This window comes from Arvicola amphibius, chromosome 12, assembly GCF_903992535.2.
Source record: "Arvicola amphibius chromosome 12, mArvAmp1.2, whole genome shotgun sequence".
Classification (NCBI taxonomy): Eukaryota; Metazoa; Chordata; class Mammalia; order Rodentia; family Cricetidae; genus Arvicola; species Arvicola amphibius.
Window position 1 is genome coordinate 14,678,858 of NC_052058.2, and position 27,229 is coordinate 14,706,086.

Genomic DNA, 27,229 nt, shown 5'->3' on the forward strand with positions numbered 1-27,229 from the left:
ATACCGAGTTAAGGCCACGGAGACAGAAATAGGTTGGTGGCTGGCAGGTCATGGGGAGGGGCTGGAAAGAAGCTTCTCAATGTATACAACTGCCATTTATTTATTTATTTATTTATTTATTTATTTATTTTGATTTTTCGAGACAGGGTTTCTCTGTGGCTTTGGAGCCTGTCCTGGAACTAGCTCTTGTAGACCAGGCTGTCCTCAAACTCACAGAGATCCACCTGCCTCTGCCTCCCGAGTGCTGGGATTAAAGGCGTGCGCCACCACCGCCCGGCTACAACTGCCTTTTATTTTTCAAGTGATGGACTGTTTTTGCAACCATGCAAGCCAGCTCTGTACAAACCGAATTCACTAAATACCTTGGATTAAAATGACTACATTTTCTGTTTTTGAAACAGGGTTTTTCTGTGTATCTCTGGCTGTCCTGGAACTTGCTCTGTAGACCAGGCTGGCCTTGAACACAGAGATCTACCTGCCTCTGTCTCCCAGGTGCTGGGATTAAAGTTGTGTGCCCCCTACTGCCTGGCCATTTTTTTTTTTTTTTTGGCAAGGTCTAATATAGCCCAGGCTGGCCTCGAACTTGCTACATAGATAAGGATGACCTTGAACTTCTAGAGACAGGATTACACACAGAGGCAAGCATGGTACTGAGGATTGAACCCAGGGCTTTGTGCAAGCACTCTGTTCCCCAGCCCTACAATGACAATTTAATGGTATGTGAATTTCACAGTAATTAAAGGAGAAATAAAGCTACTGAGATACTGACAAGAATGACAAATTGCTAACAATTTCAAATCACTCCATAGTCCCCAGATCCTGCGATCACAACCCTGGTCAGATTCTCAGATCTCAATGCAATTTTATCCCCATTCCCATTACCTAGAGCTCCCCAAGTCTCTGAAGCACTCTAGAAAATCAATCAGGAGAATGCTCACGATGTTATATTACTTTAGACTTTATTTAGACTCCATTTTAAAGTGCATGCAGCCTGGGGGAGGGGCGGCCGAGGACCTTGAAATTACAAAGCAAATATCCAACCCCTGCTCCCCTGCCACTGCCAGGCACCAAGGAAAGGGAAAGGCATTACCCAGCTTCAAATGTCAATGTCAGGATGATGTCGTGGTCTCCAGAAGCACCCCGCAGGCCTGGACCTCCTCCACACAGAGTATCTCTTTAAACCCGGGGAGGTGCCCAGTGTACGAGGGGGAAGGGGACGGCCCTGGCACCGCCCAGGGGCGGAGCCAGACCAATGGGTGTAGCCCTACTGGGGGCGTGTCCTGGGCGTGAGCGGACGGGGCAGTGGGCGGGGCCGGCGCTAGCCCGGGAGAGGCTCTCCGCCCGCGGCGTAAACTCTACCCTACGCCGCGGCGGAGCAGGTGAGCCGAGGGCGGGGGCTGGGTGCGTGCGGCCCAGTACTGTCACTGGTCGCGGATAGCCAGCAGCGCGGAGATCCCGAATGCAGAGAGGCCCTTCTTGTGCATGCCCCTGACCGCTGCGGTCGCGGCCCCCTCGGGGTACTCGGGTCCGGCTCCAGGCTGCTGCCCCGGCGGCGATCGCGGCCTCTTTGGCTGGCGCGGGGGCGAGGAGAAGGCGCCGGGGAGGCGGCAGTGTGGCCGACCCAGAACCTGGGCTAGGAAGGAGCGTAGGAAGCGGCCCTGGGCCTCTGGCCGCGTCTGGGTGTCCTCAGCGTCCCTTCCTGCCTCGGAAGCCGCAGGCAGGGTAGGCGCGGAGCGAGGTGTTAAAGGGCCAGTGCACGTGGGTCTCACAGCTGTATTGACCATGCATTTTGGTCCCTGTTACCTAGGACCTGTCGTGGTCCACCTGGTCTCTGCTACAGATGTCGAGGGAGTGGGGACTTCTTGTGTGAGGAGCGGGGCGCAGGATAAGGTCCGAGGCTTGCTCTGAGGTTGGCATTCTTTACTAGCGATGTTTGGATGGTTTGTAAGTCTCTCACAGCAGTGGAGGAGACGCCCAGAATCAAGCCTTTGAAGCGGAAGGGGCTCAAAAAGCAAGATCCAGCTGCCACAGAATTTTATTGATGATGAAACTGCTCCTAGGGCTGAGGATGCAGTTCTATGGTAGAGTGCTGGCCAAGCATGCGCGAGGCCCGGGGAGGAAAGGGAGGGTGGGGAAGAACAAACTCCCAGAACTAAAAAGTGCAGTTGCCCAAGGTCTCCTAGATAAGATAGTAGAGTCGGGCTTACAGCCTGCTGCCTGGGCCTCTACTCCTGCTGTCCAGACCCAAGTCCTTTGCTAGTTAGATGAAATGACCTAGAATCTCTACTTAGTTCTTCGTCTTTAAAGGGACGAGCTGTCGGTGAAATAACTGTATCCGTTTACAGATGGAGGATTCAGATCAGAACAGATGCAGACCCACTTAACTCAAAATGGACAGCCGTCCCCAGAATAGTCTGCTGGGAACAGAGACTCCGGCATCCAGAATGGATGTACCCGATGCCTATACAGCCTCTCTGTAGACACCTGGGCCTCTCAGGCCTTCTGCCAAGACTTCTGGCAGTAATTAAGGATTCCTCATAAGCTGCTCCAGGTGTGGGAAGCTCGGGTTCCCCTTTGGAACAGTATCAGGTCCTGTGTTTTTATTTGGTGAAGGGGCCAGTGTCTTGCTTCAGGCCAGAGGTAGCCATCCAGGTTCATTCCCTGACTCCCAGGACAGTGGATAGAATCAGGCTGGCAGGGATAGAGAGGTGGGGTGGCAGAGGATGCAGGATGGCATGGGAGCTGTGCCAGATTTGGAGAACTACATCCTAATATCCAAATATAGACTGTATGTGTTTGTATGTGGAAATGAATGTTCCTACCTGAGGGGAGACACAAACCAGGATGAGGGATGCTGCCAGAGGCTGCTGCTTGCTCTATCTAATGGCCTGGAGCCGAGGGTCTGACTGTATCCTGTCCAGTGGCCCTTCTGTGGTTGCCCGCAGGCCTGTAGCAGTTTGCCATGTGAGTTTCTTGCCAGACTTGGCCTCTCTGGGTTGTTGGTGTAATAACCATGTGACATGCCCATGTGTTAGGAGTTAGGCATTCATGATAAAAAGCCATTTTGTCTAGTAGTTATCACAGTTAATATAAAAACTTAATAATAATGGGTCAAAAAGATGGCTTAGCAGTTATCAGCACTGGCTATACTCCCAGAGGACCTGTGTTCAACATGGAGGCTCACAGCCATCTCTAACTCCAATTCCAGGCCAGTTTTGGCGTCTTTGGACACCAGGCGCCCGTGTGCTGTGCAAACATACACACGCAGACAAAATACCTACACAGAAAATAGAATTGATTTTTTAAAAGAAGTAATGTAATAGCCCATGTCTGTAATTCCAGTCATAATCACTGAGGCAGGAAGATTGCTGTGAGTTCAAGGCCAGCCTGGGCTATATAGTGAGACACTGTCTCAGAAAGCAAACCAACAAAACACATAACAACAATGTAAGCCACCAAACAAAGCTAAAGGGACACTGGAACAGTTACACGACTCTTTTAAAGTCAGGGGGCCTGCATTCTGGGAAGTGGCCGGAGGGGACCCCAGCTGCCTAGCTGTGTGGCTCTGTCACCTGTCAGGCAGGATCTGGGCATTGCTTGCCCGTATTGTGTACCTTTGGAGTTGTACACGGGCTTGCCATGGTTACCTCTAGTCTGTGTCTACACTGCTACCCAGAACGTTTCTGTGAGGTCTTCATGAACAACTGCCTGAAAACCTGGGAGAAAACAAATTTGTTTTGTATTCTGAGACAGGGTCTTGCTGGGCAGCACTGGTTGGTGCACTTTCTGTAGGAAGGCTGAGCTTAAGCTAATGGCAATGGCAATCCCCCTGCCTCAGCTTCTCTCTCCCAGGGCTTTTGATTCTAGATAAGTACCATCACTTTAGTTACCCCCACCAAAGAAACCAAAATGCCTGTGATCTCAGCACTTGAAGGTAGAGAGGCAGGAGGATCCAGAGTTTAATGTTATCCTGGCTGTGATAATGTGATCGCCCATTAGAAAATCAAAGCTGAAACAAAAGGAACAGAGGGAGAGAAGAAACCAACAACCGCCCCCCCCGTGTGTGTGTGTGTGCGCGCGCGCGCATGTGTGTGTGTGTGTGTGTGTGCGCGCGCGCGCGCGCGCGCACGGGTCACATGGGTCATGCTAACAAAAATCTTTGTGGCTGTTTTTCAGCTGTTGCTTTGAGGTTAGGCCACTGCTCAGCTGGGACCCCGCAGACAGCAAACGTTTCTGCCATTGTTCCCAGCTGTTGTGGGGCTATGGCCACTGGGGAGTGGTTCTCAGTTCACGTGCAGTCTCCTCCCCAGGCTTAGGGATGACATCACTGCCACCCAAACACTTGGGGCAAAGAATGATTCCTAGTGAATTCCTCCGGAAAGAGGAGGTGCCATGCAGGGAGAGCGTGCTCTGTCCACTGGCTGAGAGAACAGGTTGTTTGTTTTGTTTTGTCTTCCCTCTTTTGTTTTGGGGGACAGGGTATCTCTGTGGAACAGCCCTGGCTGTTCTGGAATTTGCCTTTGTAGACCAGACTGGCCTGGAACTCCCAGAGATCCGCCTGCCTCTACCCTGAGTGCTGGGGGTAAAGGGCATGAGCCACCACCGCCCGCCTTGTTTGGTTCCTCTTTGCAGATGAAGGAGACCTAAAGGCTTCCCACCTTCCTGTGACACCTTAGCCAGAAATTTCCTCATATTTTTAAAAATAAGACATATTTATTCTGAAAACCCCGGTGCCCTCAGCTCAGGAATGAGTATGCGGAGCTCTGGAGGCATTGCACAGGTGGGGCCTGGTGGGAAGTCTTCTGATCACTGGAGGTGTGAAGCTGTCACTTTTCTTACTTTTTGGACCTGAGTTGAGTCGTTTTGCTGTACTGCAAGCCCAAAGCCATAGGCCCAACTGACCCTGGGTTTTGTTGTAGCCCTGAAGCAAAGTGAACCATTTCTTTTTAAATGTAAATTATATCTCCGGTGTTTGTGTTAGTAACAGGATACCGCCAGATTTGATGTGTGGCAAGTCCATGAAAATGTCTTGATTTCTTTTACTGGCCCCATTTGTCTTTTGAACTGACCCAGAAAAGCAGTAACCTGTTTTCTTCCCTCACTGCCACGGGTTGGCAGGGCCATCTCTAAGCTCCACAGACCTGCAGGAGTGGGATTTGGGGGCATGCGAGAGAGACTTTATTGAGGGCTGTAAGCTGGTACCATCTGGGAGTGGCCAGAGGGGCATTTCTAGATATCTCCTTGTCCATGACAGACCCGTGCCATCTTAATCCACAAGTGAGCTCCCAACGAGCCTGAGGATGTGGGTTTGTGGGTTGGCTGCCTGGCCTCTGTGTGCAGGAACCTGATGGGGTTAGTTGGACAGGGAATGACGTTCTGCAGGCAGTTTGGAGACCTGTAAACAGTTGGTGCTCATCTGACTCCTTTACTCCCTCTTCGCCCCCAGCAACCCTGGCCTTTGGTTCCCTGAACTATGAAAGGGCACCCACTGATGCTACTTCAGGTACTCAGCCCAGCTTTAACGTCATCCTATAGACGAGCCCTTTTGACAAACGTTCCCATTGTCCAGCTGAGGCTGGATGGAAACAGGATCTCCCTGGGGCCTGGTCTTTATACTTGTTTCTGGTGGTTTCTCAGTTTCCTAGCTTCCTAATATGGCACCAGTTGGCTTCCATAATCCCTCTTAGAGGTCCCTCCTGTCTCCATGATAGTTCCTTTATTGAACACCCATTGTGGCAGTCTTACAAAGCCTCCTGTTTGCTGTTCACAGAGGAGGAAATACCTCCTGTCACCTTGCATGGTCAGAAGCTGTCCAGAATGTTTTGTTCATGGCACATAAATCTCTGACCACTGGCTGCTGTGTCTTATTTAAAACTAATCTAGTTTTTACTTGAAGGTGGTGGGCTAGAGGCTCTCTCCCTGTCCCCCCCCAGCTGCCCTTCCCCCAGGCTACTGCCCCCCAGCTACCCCTCCCCCAGGCTACTTCCCCCCCAGCTTCCCCTCCTCCAGACTACTGTCCTTTCCCCAGCTACCCCTCCCCCAGGTTACTGTCCTGTCTCCCCACCAACTGTCCCTCCCCCAGTCTACTTCAGGAAATGAGGAAAATTGCCCAGGTACTCAAGAGGAAAATAGGTAATGGAGTTAAATCCAGAAGTTAAGACAAGGTCACAGGGCCCCACTTGAGGGTCTGGGGTCTGGCACTCAGTCCAGTCCTGTCTGAGGTCTCCCAAAGTCCAGGAGAACCAGCCATTCAGCAAGTGCCAGGTGGACCAGCCAAATACATGGTCACGTGTGAAGGGATAGAGGTAGGTGTGGAATCTGGAAGATGTCTCAGGGTGTTGCTGGATTGGGGGAAACCCTTTCCTAGTGTAGAGGAAGAGAGGGGATTTTCCAGGGGTCATGGAATTCTGGGAAGTAGCCATGTGACCAAAAAGAAGGTGACTTTTTGAAAGCCAAGGACTTTGTTCTGCCGGCCCTTTGGGGAGGTGGGAAATCCTAGCCTCTCTGTGGCCCTCCGTGGAGTCTCCAGTTCACTTTTGGAGCATGAGTTTCCATAAGCTGCTGGACTTTTCTGTGGCATTTTAGAAGCTCTTTCCTACCAGGGTCACTGAGTTTAAACATTAGGGCTTCTCCCGTGAGAAGCAGGTTGAAGAAACTGGGTCACCTGGTTCCCGTGATATTTGCAGGAACCCAGTGGGTTGGGGAACCTCTGTGGGTCAGAATCCCTGAGTTCCGCTAATCAACATTTTGATTCCAGTCAGTGAGTTAGTAAAAGTCTGCAGCGGGTGCCTAATCCCTCTGCCACAGGGCAGGCAGGGCTTCCAGAACAGTCTGTCCCCTGCACTCCCCCCACCCATGAGAAGCTGGTTTAGTGTGTGCGGGAGCCACGCCCCATCTCCACCTGTGCTGAGTCGGGTCCCTAGGAGCTCTTTGCCTCATTCTGATGTGGTTGCAGATCCAGTGAGGTTGTTTATCTGCGCAGTTGATTTGTGATTTTCCCCCCTCTGAGGATTTCAGTCCCATTAGACTTCAGAACAGAGAGGTAGGCCTCGCTGACCAGGCCCTTAGGGATTCTAAAGGAGAGCCAGAGAAACATCTGTTGTCATTCAGGGCTTTGGAGAAAATGTCAGTGGCTTCCTGGATTCTCATCTGTTTCCCCAGGCCAAGCCAGTGATTCAGAAGGAAGAAGAAGCCCTATGTGTTGATGTCTCCTATTCCAGTTTACAAATCAGTAGCTTGTCAGGTACAGTGGGTGGCTCAGGCCTTTAATCCCAGCACTCCCGAAGCAGGAGAACTCTAGTTCCAGACTAGCTTGATTTATGTATCTAGTTCCAGGCCAACCAGGGCTATATAGTGTGACCTTATCTCAAAAGAAATGAAGGAGTAGGTTGAAGATGCAACCCATCTTGATTATTTAAAAAAGAGAGAGAGAGAGAGAGAGAGGAGAGCTGAAGATGTAACTCCAGTGCCTGCCTAGCGTGCAAGCCCTGGGCTCTGTCCCCAGCACAGCATACACTGGACACTGGGTGTAGTGGTGCAGGCCTGTGATCCAAGCCTGGGAGGTGGAGGCAGGAGGATCAGAAGTTCAGGGTCATCCTTAGCTGCAAAGTTAAGACAGAAGCCAATCAGGGAGACATGAGACCCTGTCTGAAAAATAAAATGGAGAAATGCAGAAAAATACAAACCCCCCCAAAATCAACTACAATCACACTGGTCTAAAGATAATGACCTTTAATGTTTTGTAATTGTTTTACCAGTCTTGCGTGTGTGTGTGTGTGTGTGTGTGTGTGTGTGATGTGTGTAGTGTAAATTCAGATGATCATGAGAACATTTACATCCTGTTAAATTTAACTTCATTTTCGTTGTTGCTAAGTATCGTTTGAAGTAAATCTTTAGTGGTCCTGTAATAGTCCCCATCAGATGAACATGCAGTGGACCCTCTTACAAGCCCAGGAGGCTCCGTCCTCAGTTGCATGGATCATTGAAGTGGTGATGAATACCAAGTCCTGTGGAAACCGTGTTTTGTTTTCTGAACATACACACTTGTAATAGTTTAATTAATAAACTGGGCACAACAAAAGATTAATAAGAGCAAACCAGCAATTAGAACAATATACTGTAGTGAAAGCTACTTAGAACGTATAAATTGATTACTCTGGAATTTTCCTCTTCATATTTTTGGGCCACAGTTGACCACTGATAACTAACCACAGGAAGGGGAATTGCAGATAAGGGGTCAGGGGAGGGGTGTTCCTGTGCCAGAGAAAAGAGTCAGAAATTTCAGTCATTTTTACTTTTCTGATAGCAAATAACTCCAGCACTTATTTTTGTATGAATTTATTTTTCTTAGATAAAATACCAAGGAGTAGCACTTCCGGATCAAAAGGTCTGAATCGTTGTGTAGTGTTGAGGTTTTCCTGTTTTTGGTACTGTAAGTGTAGTTCACACACACACACACACACACACACACACACCAGCATGGGACACCCGTATCTTCCAGTCCTCCTTCGGTGTTGTTTGGAGACTCTGCTAGTGTGAGAAGCGTTTACTCCTTCCTAATTCTGTCTGACCAGGTCCTTTGTTCAGGACAAAGAGTTGTGCAGTTTCAATCCTGCTTCCTGAAGTCAAGCAGTGCGGGACCTGGGAGTGGGAAGGTACTGGGTGAAGAGGCTCCTTTCTCTCCTGAGCCAGGCCCACCCCAGGGAGCATGAGTGTACAGAGTCCCCATCGCAAAACCCGCTGCCCAGACAGGGTTAGAGCGCAGTTTAGAGTTCTGGGATTTTGATTTACAGCTGTGATGGTTAATTGTGAATGACAGAATCTACAGTCACCCGGGAGAGGCTCCTCTGGGAAAGTTATCTTGATTTTGTTAAATTGGGGTGTGAAGACAAGACCATTGTGGGTGGCACTGTATCTGAACTGTGTAAGTGGAGAAAAGACCTGGGCAGTAGCATTCCTTGCTCTCCGCTCCCAGACTGCTCAGCGGCTTCAGGCTCCTCCCACCTGACCTGGGCAGAGCAGTCATTCATTGCTCTCTGTTCCCAGACTGCTCAGCGGCTTTAAGCTCCTCCCACCGCGACTTCACCATACTGAGCTGTGAGCCAGGATAGACTGTCTCTTGAGTGGTTTTGTCAGAGCACCTGTCACCAGAGCTGAGATAATAGCCTAGCATAGAGACCAGAAACAGAACACCCATACTTAAGGGCCACTGTGAGTTTCATCACTTTTTTCTGCACCCCCCTCGTGCACATGGAACCTCAAGCCCACTAAACTCTACCACCGAGGCATACCCCTGATCTAGATGCCTGTGAGCAAGAGAATTCACAGTCCCTGGAAGGGGGAGTGAGAAGAATTCCTGGGTCCAGTGAGTATGTCTTTAAGATAGGACAGATAGCCAGCCCTCAAAGAGGACAAAAGCACAGGAACCTTACAGTCTTATAGACCCTACCTGGCTAAGACTTTGCCCTAGATCTCATGGCAAGTTGACCTGTGAAGCTGTGTCCCCTTAAACTGAGTTAGTTCTCTTGTATAGACTGTTGGTTCTAAGGCCCAGCCTCCAGGAAACAGAACTACTCCCCTGAAGCCCTGGGCTCAGCTGAGCTTCCAGAATTCCAGGTATTAGGGCACTAGACCACATCCACCTAGGATATGCTCTTTGTAGCCTAGGTAAAAGGACACTTCTCTTCTGGCCTAGGAGATGCCTGGTCTGAATTAAGCTCCCTTCCCCATGGTCCCTTCCCTGGGATGGTCTACCCTGATTCCACCACAAGTCCCTTGGCAGTATTGAGGAAAGGTCATGTTATGTACATATTCTTGAATACTTATCTCTTTCCAGAATGTTCTGCCTCCTTCAGTCTCAGCTCACGCACCTTTCTGCCCCACATTCTGTCCCTCTCAGTCCTCAGGACCCAAGATTGTCCAGTTCTAAGAGTGACACATTGTTTCCTCTGAACTTGGATAGTGCAGGGCTCTCAACACCTGCTTCTTTTGCCTGTGAGATTCTGCAACTGTGTTTCCATCCCCAGCGTCTGGGAGAACCAGAGAGGCTGCTTCTGGGGGCTCTGGGTTTCTTCGCTTTGCAAATCCTGTGAAGGCAGAGGGCACCTTTGGAATAGGCCCAATCAGAGAGGTAAACAAAAGCATGCCCTGTATCATCTCTGTAATGGCTGGTTGAGCAGAAGTCCTTGTGGGAATTATCCTGGCCAACATCAGCCAGTGTGGCTGTCTTCAGAACAGCAGCCACAGGCCCCGCCTTCATGGAAGGACCCGGTCTGATTGCTTGAAGACCACACGAACTCTAAGAGTGACTTATCTGGAAATAAGTTTTCAGCCGAGATCAGGCCTGCTCCTAGCTCAGTGGCACAGATCTCAACTCTGAGGCGACAGTGCTGGTAGTGGCAGTGCCCGTCCAGACACGGGCACAGTCACATCCTCCCAGAGGTTGTGCCCCGACCCAAAATGTGGGGACCTGGAGTCACTGGGTCCCATAGGGGCTGCTGTATCGGAATCCATTGAGAACCATACAGAAGTCGGGCGGGGGCAGGCTCCCTCTCCCTCAGTCCCTCAGTGTGGGTACTTCCAGGGGTCATGTCCCCCTACTGGCTGAGCAGCTCCTGGGATTTGGCTGCCATTTTTGAACTTAAGACTCTAATCTACATATATCCCACACTTGTGAACCCTTAGATGGTGTTCCATTTTCAACCCAAAGACACTATGGGTTTCTGGATCACATGTAGTCTTCCTTGGTAACAGCCATTTTCTCATCTTAGTCCAGCCTGGCCAATATTTTAGGTTCTATCCTCTATACTATCCCCCATTATAACTACCTCCTATCAGGCGTGTGTAGCCAGATGTTTCTCTCTGGTCTGCCAGTTCCTAAAAAAACCACTCAGAGGTTTAATATTGCTTATAAATGCTTGGTCAATAGCTCAGGCTTGTTGCTAGCTAACTCTTACATTTAAATTAATCCATATTTATTATCTATGCTTTGCCACGTGGCTCATGGTTTGCTACCTCATTTTTTTGCATGTCCTGCTTCCTTGGTGACTGGCTGGCGTCTCCCTCACTCCACCCCTCTTCATCCCAGCATCCTCAGTCTGATTATCCCACCTAACTTTATGCTGCCTTGCTATAGGCCAGTCAGCTACTTTATTTATCAATGAGAGTAATACATACTCACAGTGTACAGAAGGATTACTCCACAGCAGGCTTGTCTTCCTTTTAGGCTTCCTTTCCCATCAGGCCCCTTCCCCCATCAGAACATCTTCCCCCATCAAGATACTCCTTCCTGGCCTCGTATTTTCCCTCACAGTAACCAGCTAGATGGACTCTTGTCAATACCCAGCTTTCCTTGAGATGACATGGGCCTCCTTGGTGTGGCCGTAGCCTGATCCGCCCATGTCCCACTGGCAAGAGCTTACCTCCAACATGAGTCCTCTCTAGGAAGCATGAAAGCCTGCCACTGAGGTACAATCTCTTCATCATCTTGATAATAAGTCATTTGTCATATTGGATGATTTCCTTTTTGTTTTTATGGGATGTGAGTGAGTGTTTCTTATTCAAGTTTAAAGCCCCAGAGCCAAGCACAGCAGATTTTCCACAGATGTTTACTGATGGAACAAATGTTGACATCTCAGAATGACTTGGACTTTTCTGATTGGACCTTTTGCTCCATGTGATAGGAGTCTACTCAAGCCAGACTCAAACAAGGCTGCCGTGGCCTCTTGCTGGCTTTTGGAGCTCCTGTTCTCAGCTTTTGTTTGACATGTCTCTCTAGGAGCTTGTTAGAGGCAAGACCCGTGCCTGGTGTTCAAGCCACCCAGCCTTCCCCACCCCACCCCCACTGCCCTTGCCTGTCAGGGAAGTGGAACAAGGTCCCTGTGCTTATTTTCCAGGTGCTTCTGAGGCAGGACTATGCTCACATTCATGGCATCTGACAGTGAGGAAGAGGTGTGTGATGAGAGGACATCCTTGATGTCGGCTGAGAGCCCCACGTCACGCTCCTGCCAGGAGGGCAGGCCAGGCCCAGAGGATGGAGAAAACACTGCCCAGTGGGTAGGTCCTACCAGCAATTGTCGGCCTTAAAGCAGAGCCATTGTGGCAAAACAAACAAACAAACACAAACTGAAACAAAACAGAGCCATGAAGTTCCTATGTCTTTTTTTAAAAAAAAGATTTATTTTATTTTAATTATGTGTATCAATGTATGTCTGTGTGGATGTATATGCATGTGAGCTCAGGTATCCATGGAGGCCAGCAGGAAGTACATCCCCTGGAGCTGGAGAAATAGTTGTGAGCTTCCTGACCTGGGGCTAGCCACTGAACGCAGGTCTTCTATAAGAGCAATAGGTACTCTTAACGGCTGAGCCATCTCTCCAGCCCCCTCCTGTGGGGCTCCTCCTATGGGTTACTACAGTTGGATCTGAGATGTCTCCCTAAGACTTTTGTACCAAAAACTTGGTCCCAGTGTGCTATGCTTGGGAAGCATTAGAACCTTTAAGGAATGGAACCTTGTGGAGAGTTTTGGGTCATGGGGTGGGGGGCTGGGCAAGAGCTTACTTGTGGGTTCCCAGCCACCTCCTCTCTTTCTCTCTCTTTCTGTGTCCTGACTATGAGGTGAACAGCCTGCACCTCTTCATGGTTTCTGCCACACAATGGTTACCACAGGCCCACAGCAACAGGGCTAATCCACCTCTAGACCTGAGACCTCTAGACCATTTTTTTTATAAGTTAAATTATCCTAGGTGTTTCTTAGAGAAAGAAAGCTCACTAACCCATGGATGAAACCAGGCATTCTTCCATTCAGGAAGAACAAACAAACAAACATAAAAATTGGCCAAAGTGGTGTATACTGGCCATGACACATCTGTGTCTTCTATCTGTAAGGGCTTCGTAGTTGACTACACAATTACAGTGTGTGTGTGTGTGTGTGTGTGTGTGTGTGTGTGTGTGTATGCTGGCACATCTCTCTTCATCTCCCACTCCTCACCTGCCTTTCAAATGCAGGCTGCTGTCTCTAGGTACTATGAATTTGGGTGCTTGGGACAGGCCAATGGCACAGAGACATTAAGATGATCGAACAAAAGCTAGTGGAAGGGACGAATTTGAGTAGGTAGCCAGCCAGGGTAGCCATGAGCTAAGTTGGCTTGAGTTAAGCTTGGCTTTTGTGCTGGGAGGGGCAGCTGCATTGTGATCCTTACTGCTACCTCAGGCCTGGATAACAGTAGAATCAGTCACCTTGGCCATCTCCCTCCTGGTTTGCAAACCGCTTCTGAGGCCGCCTGGGTCGCGTTCCATCTCATTCCTTGTAGTCCTTAAAAACCTCTCCGTGCCCAGAGGCCTCTTTTTCCGCCAGCCACCCTTAATCCGTAACCTTGAAATCTGAGCCCATTTCTCCTCGTTCTCAGCAAGCATAGCCTCTGAGCCTCTGTAGATTCTCACAGCTGAAGGTCACTACCAACCGGTTCTCCAGTTTCTCCTCTTATCTCCTGGATGTTTGTGCCTTTTAGTTTCCTGTCCGCTAGATTGTTTTCTCCTTGGTCTCAAGTGAACAGCTTGTTCGAGCACTCCCTCAGAGAACTGGTACATAAGGAACCATGTTTTTTGAAGCTCAAAGAAAGTCCTCTCCATGCTGGTTCTTATGGTTAGCCAAGCAAAATGTTTGCTCTCAGTTTTCCTTCTACCCAGCCTGTCCAGCGTGGCTATGTTGGTTCTCGTCCTTGGGAAGAGCAAGGGATCTTTGGTGTACCCTTCTATGGCTGTGTAGTCTGGCTGTACACCTTCTCCCCCACTGTCCTAAGCCTTTTGTATGTCCCGAGATCCAAATCGGAGTTCACACTTCTCATGTCCAGAAAGCGTTTAGCCTTCTCAGTTCTGCTTCCAGAAGCCCCTGCAGGAGCAGCTCACCACGGGGACCTCTGTGGCCCTCACTGTTTGGTTTTCCGTAGAGGAGCCAGGACAGCGAGGAGGATTGTGAGGAGGACCCAGACCGCTATGCCTGCAGTGGGGTTCCTGGGCGGCCGTCGGGCCTGGAGGAAGAGCTGACCCTCAAGTACGGGGCGAAGCATGTGATCATGCTGTTTGTACCTGTCACGCTGTGCATGATCGTCGTGGTGGCCACCATCAAGTCCGTGCGCTTCTACACAGAGAAGAATGGGCAGCTGTGAGTCGGGGGCTGGGTTGGCACTGGGGGGCTGGGGTGGTGATTGATTTTAGGGGATCATAGGCTCCCTCAGCTACTGTTCCTGTAGCTCTTTGCTGCAAGGAGAGCAGTGATGAAGACTCTGGGCTCACATCCTGACTCACTGCCTCCTGTCATGTGACTTGTCTGGACACATCTGACCAATGGGCCTCCATTTCCTTGTTTGTTTAATTATGTTTAATTATCACGGGTTTAATTATGGGGAGGCCTGGAGAATTGGAGAATTAAGCGGGTTAATCTGCATGAAAGGTCTCGCAGTGTTCACAGAAGGCCGGCGCTGGTACCATAGCACTGAGCTTCATGTACCAAGGACCTGGTCCTGGTCCCCTGTGTCTCAAACACCATGTGACTGCAGATGATGAGTCGCATCCTGTCTGGGTCACTGCTCCCTTAAGATGCAAAATGACAGGGTTGGGCCCCATGATTTCCTAGCACACTTCCAGCAGAAGACTTATCGGACCCTTCTGTTACTTTAATAAATGTGACAGAGAACTGAGAGCCCCCTAACCTCAGCCCTCTCCTCTCCCCTCTCCTCGCCCCTACCTGGCTCCTCACCTCTGAGCACACCCTCAACGTCTTTGCCTTTCCAGACTTACTGTTCACTCTGGATTTGAATCCTTTATATTTTTTAGAAAAGAAGAAATAGGAAAGTTCCTAAGGAGCTTGTAGCCTTTGGGGGACTCACAGTAGCTACATGGAAGGCTTAGAGAGGACAGGGCCAGCATAGCTCCTGGCAGACCAGATGAAAAGGTCAAGGAGTCTGAGTTGACTCCGGAGCAGAGCAGTACCTGTGACTGCAGTTGGGGATGGGGCAGAGGGTGTGGGAGTCTTAGGCTGCTGAATGTCAATGGAGTGTATTGTTGGGTTCTCTAGGGGCTCAGAACCAATGAGTGTGTATTATGGAAAAGGATATATTAGATTGGCTTGTACAATAAAATAGTGTAAAGGGATATGTTAGGTCTGCTTATCCAATAATAGGTAGTCCAGCAATGGCTGTTCGTACATTAAAGAGGCTGAGAACCCCATAGCTGCTTAGACCATAAGACTGGATACCTCAGCATTCCAATCTGTTGCTAAACACCTGGAAGATGCTCAGAGAGCCGCTGGTTTTTAGTCCACACTGGAAGGCTGAGGCTCTGCTGTCTGTGAAGGGGTAGCAACAGCAGCAACAGCAGAGTAGATGCACGCACTAGCAAGGAGCAGCAAAGGCAGTAGGCAAAGCAGCATGGCTTCCCTCCAACCTCTTTCCACCTGGGATGCCAATGGAAGGAGCAGCCCAGCATGGAGGGTTCATATTGCCCAGGAATGCCCTCACAGACCTGTCCAGAGGCAAAATTAATCATCCCATGAGGAAACAGGCAGCCAGTCTTGTTGGTAGGGACGAGAGCTGAGGGCCTGGAATGGGAGAGTCAAGCGGAGGAGCCAGGTCTCAGTGGGGTACAGTTTGTCCTTTCTGTCATGATGGTCCAGTTATCAGAGTGCTACAAGTCACTGGCCCTAGAGGCAGGGGCCATCCATACAGAGAGCCCCGGCCCCACCAGGGCCCAGCCAGTGCTGGGGTTCTAACTGAGGCTCTTCCGGTGACCTCTTCAGGATCTACACACCCTTCACTGAGGACACGCCCTCGGTGGGCCAGCGTCTCCTCAACTCTGTGCTGAACACCCTCATCATGATCAGTGTCATCGTGGTCATGACCATCTTCCTGGTGGCCCTCTACAAGTATCGATGCTACAAGGTGAGGCCCACAACCCTCTCTCCTCCCCCTCCGCCCTGCCCTCCCCTACCCCACCCCTACTGCGATGTGGAAGGAGTTACTGCGCGTGGCACCTTTCTAAAACCCTGCCCAGGTTCCTCCTTTCTGCAGAGCAGGCTGCTCTTTGGTGCTCTCTGACACTGTGGGAAGACAACCTAGTGCGGACTTGGAAACCGTGTGACCCCCACCCCACCCACTGTCTTCTGAGCTCTTCACCGCAGTCTTCCTGACACACCCCCTGCTCTGAAGTTAATTTGATTTCTCCCGAGGTTCTGCTTTAGTTCCCTCACCCCAAGACTTTCTCTAGGTTTATTTTCATCTTTCCATCTCCCTTTAGGTAGGGGCGCTCACGTGCTCTGTGAAGGTCTCCTGGCCCCGGCAGCCTTTGGGTTGCATTCTTCTGTAGACCTTGAGCCTCCTCATGGAGTACTGGAAGAGTCACACCCCATGTGACCCCAGTTATAGACAGCATCATTCCCAATGATGCCATGCTCCCTGCCCCAAGACCTGCAATGGGGATTAAATTTGGGGCCTTGCATACACTACTCAAAGGTTATACTGCAAGATGTGCCCTCAGTGCTTTTGTGTTGGAAGCGGGGAGGGAGCCTGCTGCAGTCAGGAGTCAGCTTTCTCCTTTTATCACGTGGGTTCCAGGGATTAACTCAGGCCTTCAGCTTGGCAGCAAGCACCTTTACCCTCGGACTGTCTCCCCCACCCACTTTCTATAATGTTTGGAGACAAGGTCTTGCTAAGATGGCTGAGCAATCCTCTTCCCTCAGCTTCACCAGCTAGACTGGCGTTACAGACCCGTGCTACTGGGCCTAACTGTGCCATCAACTTCTAGACCCCAGATTTAGGCTGTAGGCTTTGAAACCAGAAGGATTAACAGGAAGCTGAGCCAGGCATTACCTATTCAAAACTGTTGCCACAGGCATAGCATGGTCCTTTGTGCTCTGGCTGCTGTGTTTATGGAGCAGGAAGAGAAGAGGAGGCCTTGGTGCAGAGAGGGAGCCAGCCCTTGGCTCATCTTGGTGATATGGGGTTGAACCATGGGAGGGGCTGTCAGGAAATGGTTCCTGAACCAAAGCTTAGATTGGCAGTAACAATTGCCCATGTAAATGAGGCAGGGCTTCCATAAGTGCTAACGAGGAAGGAGGGGCCAAGGTGGTAGGAATGTGGGAGAGGGCTGATTAGTCATAGAAAACATGACAACAAGCTAGAAATAGCATGGGCAGTGACCCTACTGTGGTCAGTATGTGTCATGTGGCCAGTCCCATAGAAGTGACTTGACCATCCCTTCAGTCAGGATCTTTGGTAAGTTCCAAGATGACATAGCGCAGCTCGCCATAGTTGGGGGAAAACTGTAAGTAGGTTCCAGAGGCCACACCCTCTCCTCCTGTAAGGCTGCGTGTACAGTCCAACCCTAGCCCTTCCTCCAGGTAGACTGGGTCTCTGGAGACCCAGTGGGCTGAGCTGGTGACCAAGGGTAGTTCTTAGACGTGAAAAGAGGCTGGGAGGAAGTGGCACCATCTTACCCTTGATGGCTGAGTATTGTCTTTGACCCCTCCATGCTCAGCTAGGAAAGGAGAGATCGCTCTCCTGAGGACCTGTCTGGAACTCCTTATTGGGAAGGGATTTCCCTTCCATCAAGAGGCTTGCCCTGGTCACTCAGTCTAAGCAACAACCAGTTTGTCCCCTGACTCTTTGTCTGGATTGACCCTCAGCTTACCTGCTGATTGTTGTCTGTTTTTGTGATGCCTTTTGGTGGGAACTTTGCGGGCTGCCTCCAGGGAGTTAGGGTGCTATCTGGGGGTAAAGATGGCCAGCATGTTCTTTGCACGTGATGAGCATGCAGAGGTGGGTCAGCACAGCAGGGGTCTTGCAGATTCTTAGGACTCTCATCTCCTCCAGACACTTCTAGGTGACTAGGGAACTCCCTACGGGGCCTGGCCCTCCTTTCCTGTAATAGGCACAGCGTGGTCTAACCGAGAAGCTTGTCCAGGCTCCAGTTCATGGTTTTGGAGATACTCTACAAATGTGTTACCAGAGTTAGCATTGGAACCTGTGCCTCTGTCAGCCCCTAGCAAGCCAGGCTTGGCTGCTTGTCATCCATAAGTCAGATTTAAAAAGTAAAATCAATCGTAAAACAGCAGAAAAAGGAGATTTATTCAGTGTGGCCCACATTCGGGAAGTGAGAGAAAGAGATCCAGGGCCCCCATCCCCAAATCCAGTGACTCCCCATCAGGTCCATCTTCCTGTCCTAACACGAGGGTAGGGTTTTAAGAGATCTGCATAGCCAAACTGTCAAAGCCTGGGCCTGCCGGTTATTGTCTGGGCTTCACTTTCGTTCTGATACACCATCAGAGTGTGTGGACTCACTCCTGGAAGCCAGGTCCTCTGGCTAGCACCAAGCTTCACTGTTTTACTTCTGAAAGCATGATATTCCAGGGAAATTTTAATTCCTCGGGGTCCATTTTTTGGGGGGTAGTTTTTTGTTTGTTTGTTTTCTGAAACAGTGTTTCTCTTGTGTAGCCCTGGCTGTCCTGGAACTCGCTATGTAGACCAGGCTGGCCTCAGATTTGGAGATCCACCTATCTCTGCCTCTCAAGTGCTGGGTTTAAAGGCATGTGTCACTACTACCCAGTGCCATCTTTGGTAGTCAAACAGAAGGACAGGTGAGAGTATCTCTCTCTCAGAAGTATCTTCATCCCACTAATGGCCCTCTGTGTCTGTTGTCAGTTCATCCATGGCTGGCTGATCATGTCCTCTCTGATGCTCCTGTTTTTGTTCACCTACATCTACCTCGGGTGAGTGCCAGCTGGTGAGCAGCCACTCCCTGCGGCACAGCTGGATAAGGGGGACGTGGGCAGGGAAAGTGGTCACCCTCAGTGTCCGCTGCTCCAGGAGCCAGGCCTCCGGGCTCTGGCACAGGAGTGGGGTCCGGGTAGGTCACAGGTTTCTTTCTGATTCCTGATTTAAAACGAGCAAAGCAAGCATGGTAAAGCCTTCTCAGGACATTTAGCAGGTGGGAACCTCTCCATGTTATCTTCTACTTGGGGATGGGGTCTAGCTGCATCTGGGGACTTCCTAGTTCATTTGCCCTTTTGTTCTTTGACTTTGGATATCAGCCTAACCCAGAGGCTCAAAGAAAAACACTTTTTCAATGATCCCATCATTGCACAGGGCTTTCCAGATGGGTCCACCACTTGGCTGTGTGACCCACACCCCAGCCATTGATCTACTCCCTACCGCATTTCAGAAAGTACTGAGTGGTTAGAAGTGGGGCCTATGGGAATGAAGGATGGGCAGGTTGTAAATAAAATCCAGATTGGGACTTAATGGCTGAGGAGCCGAGGGTGTCAAACAGCATAGGGGGTGGCACTCTCCCCACCCCCACCCCAGTGTTCCATACCCTGCTCCACCTTGGGCCCACAGAGAAGTGCTCAAGACCTACAACGTGGCCATGGACTACCCCACCCTCTTCCTGGCCGTCTGGAACTTCGGGGCAGTGGGCATGGTGTGCATCCACTGGAAGGGGCCGCTGGTGCTGCAGCAGGCCTACCTCATCGTGATCAGCGCGCTCATGGCCCTGGTGTTCATCAAGTACCTGCCGGAGTGGTCCGCCTGGGTCATCTTGGGGGCCATCTCCGTGTACGGTAGGTAGCTCGGGCCTGGTGGGAACCCGGGTGACTGCCTCACGGATGCAGTAGTATCTTAGTCACCCTTTTGTCTCTGTGACCAAGATAATTGACTGGATCAGCGTCAGGGAAGAAAGATTTATTTTGGCTCACAGTGATGGAGGGTGTTCAGGCAAGGGGGCGTGGCTCACAGTGTCAGAAGGGTCCGTCCATCATTGGAGGGGAGGCAAAGGGGGCGTGGCTCAGTGTTGGAGGGGTCCGTCCATCATAGGAGGGGAGGAAAGGTGGGTGTGGCTTATTAGGAGGCTTCTTGCAGTGGACCAGGAAGGGGAAGTTTGGGGGAGCCAGGGCCTGGGTCTCACTTTCAAAAGGCCACCTCTAGTGATCTGCATCCCTTAGCTAGGTCCCACCTCCTGAAGAGTCCAAAGCCTTCTAACATAGTGTCACCAGGTAACGATGAAGCCCTCGAAACGTGAGCCTCTAGCAGACATTTCCAATTCCAATGATAATAGACGAGAAGGCACGCAGTGCACCCACCTCCTGACCTGAGAAGGCCTTCCTACAGACGTCCTGTTTATTTGTTTTTCAAGACAGAGTTTCTCCATGTAGCTTTGGAGCCTGGAACTCACTTTGTAACCCAGACTGGCCTCGAACTCACAGAAATCCATCTGCCTCTGCCGCCTGAGTACTGGGATTAAAGGCGTGTATCACACCACCACCACCAGGCTCAGACTCTTCCTTTGTGATGTTTGGGGCACACACCGCAAAGTGACCACTCTTACTGCCTGCGTCTGCCAATGTGCTCATCAAGTGTGGATGTGCAGGAATCACTGATGCCTCGGGACAAGTCTGAGCGCACGGTGCCTGCTGCCTATTGCGACCTTCGCTGCTAGCTGCTGTTTAAGTAACATTAGGGCCAGGCCAGTACTACAACTTGCATTTTAAGGATAAAAATTTTGAGACACAGGGAAGTAGGACTTTCAAGGTCGTTCTGTCGGTCTCAGCACCTAGCTCTCCCTACTTTGTGGTTACTTGCTTTGGCTCCAGCCAGTGCAAACTCTAGATTGGTGGGCTTGGAACACCAGTCCAGCAGCATGGTGTGCCCTGAAGCTCCCTTAGGCTCCTGGTGATGGAGAGGTGCCTCTTTTTGCACTGCTTGGGAATAAAGGTCCTCTTTGATGTGACAAGGATATCTCTTTTCCCAGATCTTGTGGCTGTGCTATGCCCCAAGGGGCCACTGAGGATGCTGGTGGAAACTGCCCAGGAGAGAAATGAGCCCATATTTCCTGCCCTGATATACTCATGTGAGTGGTCCCATGCCTCTGCTAGACTGTGGGGGGTCAGCAGATAGCCTTTTGTGGAGACATGATAGTTGGCCATGGTTTTGATAGTTGGCAGGATGTGTATTCCATCTCAAAAGGCGAGGATCAAGTCATGATAACACTGTGAAGGTCACTACCTTCAGGAAGGTTCTACTTCTAGAGACTCTGGTGGGCTGAGTCTTGCCCAGGAAGAGGTCTGGAAATCTGGCTTGAAAGGCGGTTACTAGGAGGATGTGGACAGTCCTGTGGCTCCATTCTGTCCACCATCTGACAGCCTGCACTGGGTATAGACCACATCCCCATGAACCTGCTGCTTTTAGAGCTGTGTAAGCACCACTGAATCCTGCAGACTTTGGAGGGCAGGGGCCCCTGGTTCTCTCTGGGGTTTATAGGCAGCAGCTTGGCAGTAGAAGTTGGTCATCTCTGAAGGGAAGACTCAGGGCATCTAGCCTTGGAGTCATGTCAGAGAATGTGGGTTTATATATCTATTTAACGGAAGTCACCACTTTATATTGAGTCCCTACTTAGGCCTTACGTGTGACATGGAGATCTTGCAGGAAACAAGATTATGTAAACTGCAGTTCACGGAGTTCTCACCCTATGGTGGCAGCAGCCACTCTCTGTTGACAGTGGGTCTATCTAAGTACAGAGCCTGTGATTCTGGATTCTGATGCCTCAGGTACCCAGGAAATCATCTACAGATCTGGGTCATCATAATGAATGAGAAGTCAAGCTTAGAATGGAGAATTGCCAAGCAGCTTGGCCCTGAGTTAGAAAGCACATCCCAGAATGCTCTAAGTATGAGGACGGATGGTTCTGGTTAGTCTGAGTGCTTGAGGCCGGGCATTCCCCTGTGTGCAAAGGAGATTCCTTGTCCATGGAAAATTCATTCACGGGTGGACACAAACTAAGGAGGTAGACACATGTAAGCCAGGAGGTAGCAAATGCTCTGTTGAAGACTAGAGGAGAGTAAGGGACCAAGGACCTCAGGGCCATAGGGGGCCATTTTGCAAAAGATGGCCAGGGAACCCTCATTCATAGGTCACGTGTGGCCAGAGCCCTGACTTAGGTAGGGGTTAGTACTAGGTGGAAGTCTAGAGGTCAGCACTTGGGGTAAGGAGGACAGCCACAGATACAAAGACCCTGAGGTAGGCCTGAGGTAGGTGTGCTTAGGGAGCACCCAGAGTCCAGCATGGCTAGAGCAGATGGGAAGAGAGAATGGTGTGTGTGTGGGGGGGGGGGTCTTGACAGTGTGAGCCCTGCAGAGTGCACTGTGACACATTGGCCCTTCTTCCTGGAAGGTTTGGGCCAACTGTTTGACACGATCACGCTGCCTACTAAGTGGAGAGCAGAATACCCACGGCAGCAGCGTGATCCAGCGTCAGATGAAGGGCAAGCAGGGCTTATAGACGGGACCAGTAGAGACTGTGGGAAGCACATTCTGAGACATTTTGCAAGCCCGACTCACCAGGGTTGCAAGGTGGAGTCCAGGTTAATGGCAGTGCTTTGTGTCCCAGCAACAAGGAAGACCCACAGCCTTTTGCAGGCAGGAAGGACGAGTGCTGGGGGTGTTGAATCTGGGCTTCGCTCTGTACCAAGTGTGAAAATCTCACTGGGGAAGCAGAAACATGGAGTAATAAACTCTGAGGGGAGTCACAGTTCAGCCTGTACCATGTGATGCAGCCGTTTCCATGGTGCCCATGGACCCCAAGAGGATCAAGAGCAGGCACACAAACAGGTGCTTGTACATTGTATCCCTATCAGTGCCATTCATAGTAGTTCAGAGCTGGGAGTACCCAAGTGTCCATCAGAGGATGAATGGACAGCAAAATATGGTGTCCCTATCCGATGGAGTATTACTTTTCCTTTACCAAAGAAGATTCTGACCGAGATGGTGATGTGGATGAATTGGGGACACTGGGATAAGAGACCTGCACTAGTGACAGGACAGGGACTGTATGATTCCGTGTCCCATCAAGAGTAGGCAAAATTATAGACATGTAATAGAGTGGGTGGTGAACACGGGGGCCATCTAGTGGGCACAGAGTTCCGGCCCTGTAAGATGAAAAGAGCAGGGTGAGTTTTACAGATCTGAATACAGAGAGTGCCACCGAGGCTCAGACATGGCGTTTTAAAATATTTATTTTGTGTGTGCATGTGTGTCTGTGTGAGCATATGACCATGTGTACACCCCGTGTACACGGAGGCCAGAAGGGAAACGTAGCATCCTTGAAGCTGGAATCGGGCGTTTACAAGACCACGAGCTTGTTCAAGGAGCTCTGCTTCTCACGATCCTGCAGCAGGTTCTCTTAACCATGGAGCCAGTCTCCAGCCTCAGGACTAAAGTTCTAAAAATTGTCTTTTAGAAGATTTGTCTTTATTTTATTTATGTGTATAGAGTGTTTGGCCTGTGTGGGGAGCTGCGCATCACATGCATGCAGTACCGATGAAGGCCAGAAGAGGGCGATGGATCCCCTGCCGCTGAAGTTACAGACACTTGTGACCGGCATGTGGGTGCTGGGAAAGGAACCTAGGATCTCTGCAGGAGCTATATGTGTTTTTAACCATTGAACCATCTCTCCAGCCCCTCGTGGTTGTGGGTTTTTTTTTGTTTTTTTTTGTTTTGTTTTTGAGAATTTAGGTTCTAGCCACAGTGGCAAGAATCCCGACAGACAGGCTTTCCCAAGGTTTCTTCTGTTGTTTGGCAAAGGAGGGCGACTGAAACTGCAGCCAAAGGCGGCATTGTGCGTTCAGAAAAACCTCCAGGAAGAGCTTTGCGAGCCGCAGTAGTATCCATCTCTAAAGGAAAGGGGGAAGGGATTGGGCCATGTCGTGTGAATGCTGAAGACGAGGTCATCTCCCAGAACACGGAGGCCACAGCAGCTGTGGACCACAAGGATTATTTCTCATTTAGAGATGGTGACATTCTTGGAAAGTCTGTGGACCGAAATCACTGTTGAAATGGCGCCCCAAGAAACTGCCTGTTCCACTGACGTTCTGAGCCGTTTCACTGTGTGTAAATAATTGCCATGTCTCCCTTTTTGTGATAAACTGAAACCTAAAAATAAGATAAAAGGCAGTTTTTAAAAAGATACAGTCCAGCAGGCTGCCCATTGGTCATTGTTATTGTTGCCATTGTTATCTGAGAGGAGGGCAAGAGGACAAAAGGGAACTCTCCATCATCCCCACCCAGCCAGTGACCCTGGGCTTCTGCCCCTCCCCCCCCCCCCCAGCCTCTACCAGCCAAGCCTGAGCACCCTGCAGAATGAAGGGGCTGTGCAGGCTTTCTGGGGACTTGGACTGGCTCTGCTTTCCCCAGGTCATGTCCCTTTGCTCTTTCTGTAGCTGCCATGGTGTGGACTGTAGGCATGGCAAAGCCGGATCCCTCCTCTCAGGGAGCATTGCAGCTCCCCTATGACCCGGAGATGGGTGAGTATAGGGCTCACTGTCTTGTCTCAGGGGCGATCCTCATCTGCACCCTGCTTGGCCAGGCCCCTCTGTAGGTTAAGGTTCAGAATGGCAGTCACACTAATAGACAGACTTTGACACCCGACTTAGAGAGTAAGTGACAGTTGGACTGTCCACCCTTTGCCCAGCGTTCACCTCAGTTTTGTTGGATGTTGTTGGGGGGTGATGGTGGGGAGCCTTGAGGTGGGAGGGTAACTGGGGAATCTGCTGGATTTTTGTACCTTCTGACCAGCCTTCGTTTCTCCCTGCCACACCCCACCGTGTGTGATGACGGTGGTCCTTTCTTCTCGGATGCTCAGAAGAAGACTCCTATGACAGTTTTGGGGAGCCCTCATACCCTGAAGCCTTTGAAACCCCCCTTCCTGGCTACCCAGGGGAAGAGCTGGAAGAAGAAGAGGAAAGTAAGGTGCCGAGTTCAGATGGCCTGCTTCATAGGGCAGCAGGGTTGGGGCTCCTCAAGTCTCCTGTCAGCATCCACGTTCTAGAGGGTGGTGGCATTAAACTTACTTAAAAATACCTGCAGTCAGGTTCCACGCTGAACAACACAGCAGCCTGCAGCCCCGATAATCAGCAACTGTCCCTTTCTTTCTCTTCTAACCAAGTGGCTTGCCTAAATCCCAGGCTTCTGCCTAGGCTGCCAGGCACTCGGTCCTAGCCCCCCCACCCCCATCTCTTCCTAGGGAGTCCATCTTACACCTAGTCTGCTGCAGTAGTGCTACTGAGGGGTACGTTCATCTTGCCCCTTGACCCTCTTGCTGGGTCCCTTGACTGGTGTCCTGGCCCTACACTTCTGTTTTTTGTTTGTTTATTTGTTTGGTTTTTTTTCCTGCTTCCTGCTGAAGTTTCTCAGCAGTGGGATTGGACAGGGGCCTCTCTCTTTTCTCCTTATAGGGGGTGTGAAGCTTGGCCTGGGAGACTTCATCTTCTACAGCGTCCTGGTGGGCAAGGCGGCAGCCACCGGCAACGGAGACTGGAACACCACACTGGCCTGCTTCATCGCCATCCTCATTGTGAGTGGGCTGCATGGTGGGGGGGGGGCTTCACCTGGGGTCCTCAGAGGGCATTTACAGCTGCTGCCTTCCCTCTGAGGGGCAAAGGCAGTGAGGGGAGAGCTGCCAAACCCAGACTGTGGTCACCAAGATGTGCTCCCACCTGAAGAGGGTACCTGGAGAGGCAGAAGCATTGACTGCAATGACCACATGTACCTCACTGCTAGGGTTTGGGTGAAAGCCTCAGGGCCCGATCCCGTAGTCCTTGGATTGTCTGAGATGTATGGGAGATGTCATAGCTGAAGGCCTATGAGACAGCTACGGCGGGGTGTGAAAGGATACCCCTCCCATCCACAGCTACCTGTTCTCTGTGCTGCCAGGACCCCACAGAATGCTGAATCCTGGGTTCTCCAGCCCCAGCAGTAGTGCAGTCTGGAAGCTCTGATGGCTGCTACTCAAGCCAGGGGACATATCCTGCAATGTCATCTTAGAGAATGCTTCCTTTTAGATGTTGGGAGAGTCCCCAAGAGGGCTGTCACCACTTGTGCTGCCCTGGGGTGGAAACCCTGGGTATGGCGACAGAGAGCACAGTTAAAGCTGGCACTCTTTCCAGTGCCCTGAAGAGTTTGCTTGTGTCCATATAGAATGACAGACTCCAGGTTCCTCCCCACCATACTGTCATACCTGTTGTCCCATGGACAGGGCAGGTATTTTGGTGCCTTGTCCCCACCCTGGAGACCAAGGGTGGAGGTAGAAAGGGTCACCCCCATGCTTGCTTCAAAGGGCTGGATTGCATGGTATCTATGGTTTCCTTGGTGTCTGCTGCTGAGCACCTTCATAGGCTTTCATTTGCACTCATCTGGGTCTCTTGTGAATTCATGTTCCTTAGAGAAACTCTTGCCATCCTATGTGACTGCTGTCCCCAGATGGAGAAGCCACGTGGCCTGACCTTAGCCAGCACATAGGTGTCCTGACTAAGGGGTGTGTGAGAGAGAGGACCCTGCCCTATGCACCTTGAGGGGCTATTGCATATCTGGAAAGGACAGTTGCGTGCCTGTCGCCATTCAGGCTAGCCTTAGGGATGGCACCAGCCACCATGGTAGAGTCACCGCCTTCTCTCCCCTTGATGCCCTGCAGGGCTTGTGTCTGACTCTCTTGCTGCTTGCCGTGTTCAAGAAGGCCCTGCCTGCCCTCCCCATCTCCATCACCTTTGGGCTCATCTTCTACTTCTCCACGGACAACCTGGTGCGTCCTTTCATGGACACTCTGGCTTCTCACCAGCTCTACATCTGACGGGAGACTGTAAGATGCATCTCTGGATGCAGGTGTATAGTTTTACATTCTAGTGCCATATATTTTTTAAAAAACGCAACTTTCCTTTCCTTACAAAAAAAAAGAAAAAAGAATTTTAAAAAAAGTGTCGTGTTTACTTCGTGACGAGGAAACAGAGGCTGCTCTTTGGTGCTAGCTGTCCTGTCACCAGACTGTGGCTTTCCTGCTGGGACATCCTTGGCCCCGGTGGGATGCTCAGCGTGTTTATCTTCAGGGATGAGGTCACATGTGCGGAGCAGGTTGGGGAGGATGCAGGCCTCATGCAGGTCTGTTATCCTCTGGAGTAGAACAGAAGAACCATGTGCAAATCAGTGGGGACCAGGAGGCATGGCCAGGAAGGACACTAAGTGCCATCACCCTGACCAGAGGCAAAAGAGCCAGTTTGTAGTCATGGATGTCCCCAGTGCTTTGTTTGTGATGTCTCTGTTACTTTAGTCCCTTTAGAAGCTGAGTCCTGTTCTTATGACAGCAGTGACTGCTGGAGGTGGCTTAGTATCAATACCAATAAATAGATGCTCCTGTTGGAA

At 50.7% G+C, this 27,229-nt stretch overlaps 1 protein-coding gene across 3 annotated transcripts; it reads left to right on the forward strand.

Annotated features, from left to right (window-relative positions):
- Positions 1 to 1,299: 1,299 nt before the first annotated feature.
- Positions 1,300 to 27,229, forward strand: Psen2 (presenilin 2). Of its 3 annotated transcripts, none has more exons than XM_038349254.2 (11): positions 1,300 to 1,379; positions 11,895 to 12,054; positions 13,947 to 14,161; positions 15,794 to 15,935; positions 18,693 to 18,760; positions 19,389 to 19,609; positions 20,797 to 20,895; positions 24,259 to 24,342; positions 24,681 to 24,782; positions 25,273 to 25,391; positions 26,508 to 27,229. In XM_038349254.2, exons 2-11 carry the CDS (start codon positions 11,914 to 11,916, stop codon positions 26,661 to 26,663), a joined length of 1,347 nt encoding a protein of 448 aa, XP_038205182.1. In that variant the 5' UTR covers positions 1,300 to 1,379; positions 11,895 to 11,913; the 3' UTR covers positions 26,664 to 27,229. The 3 variants fall into 3 exon arrangements, with proteins under 3 accessions (XP_038205182.1, XP_038205184.1, XP_038205185.1); XM_038349256.2 differs by having other exon boundaries at positions 24,684 to 24,782; XM_038349257.2 differs by lacking the exon at positions 26,508 to 27,229 and having other exon boundaries at positions 24,681 to 24,787.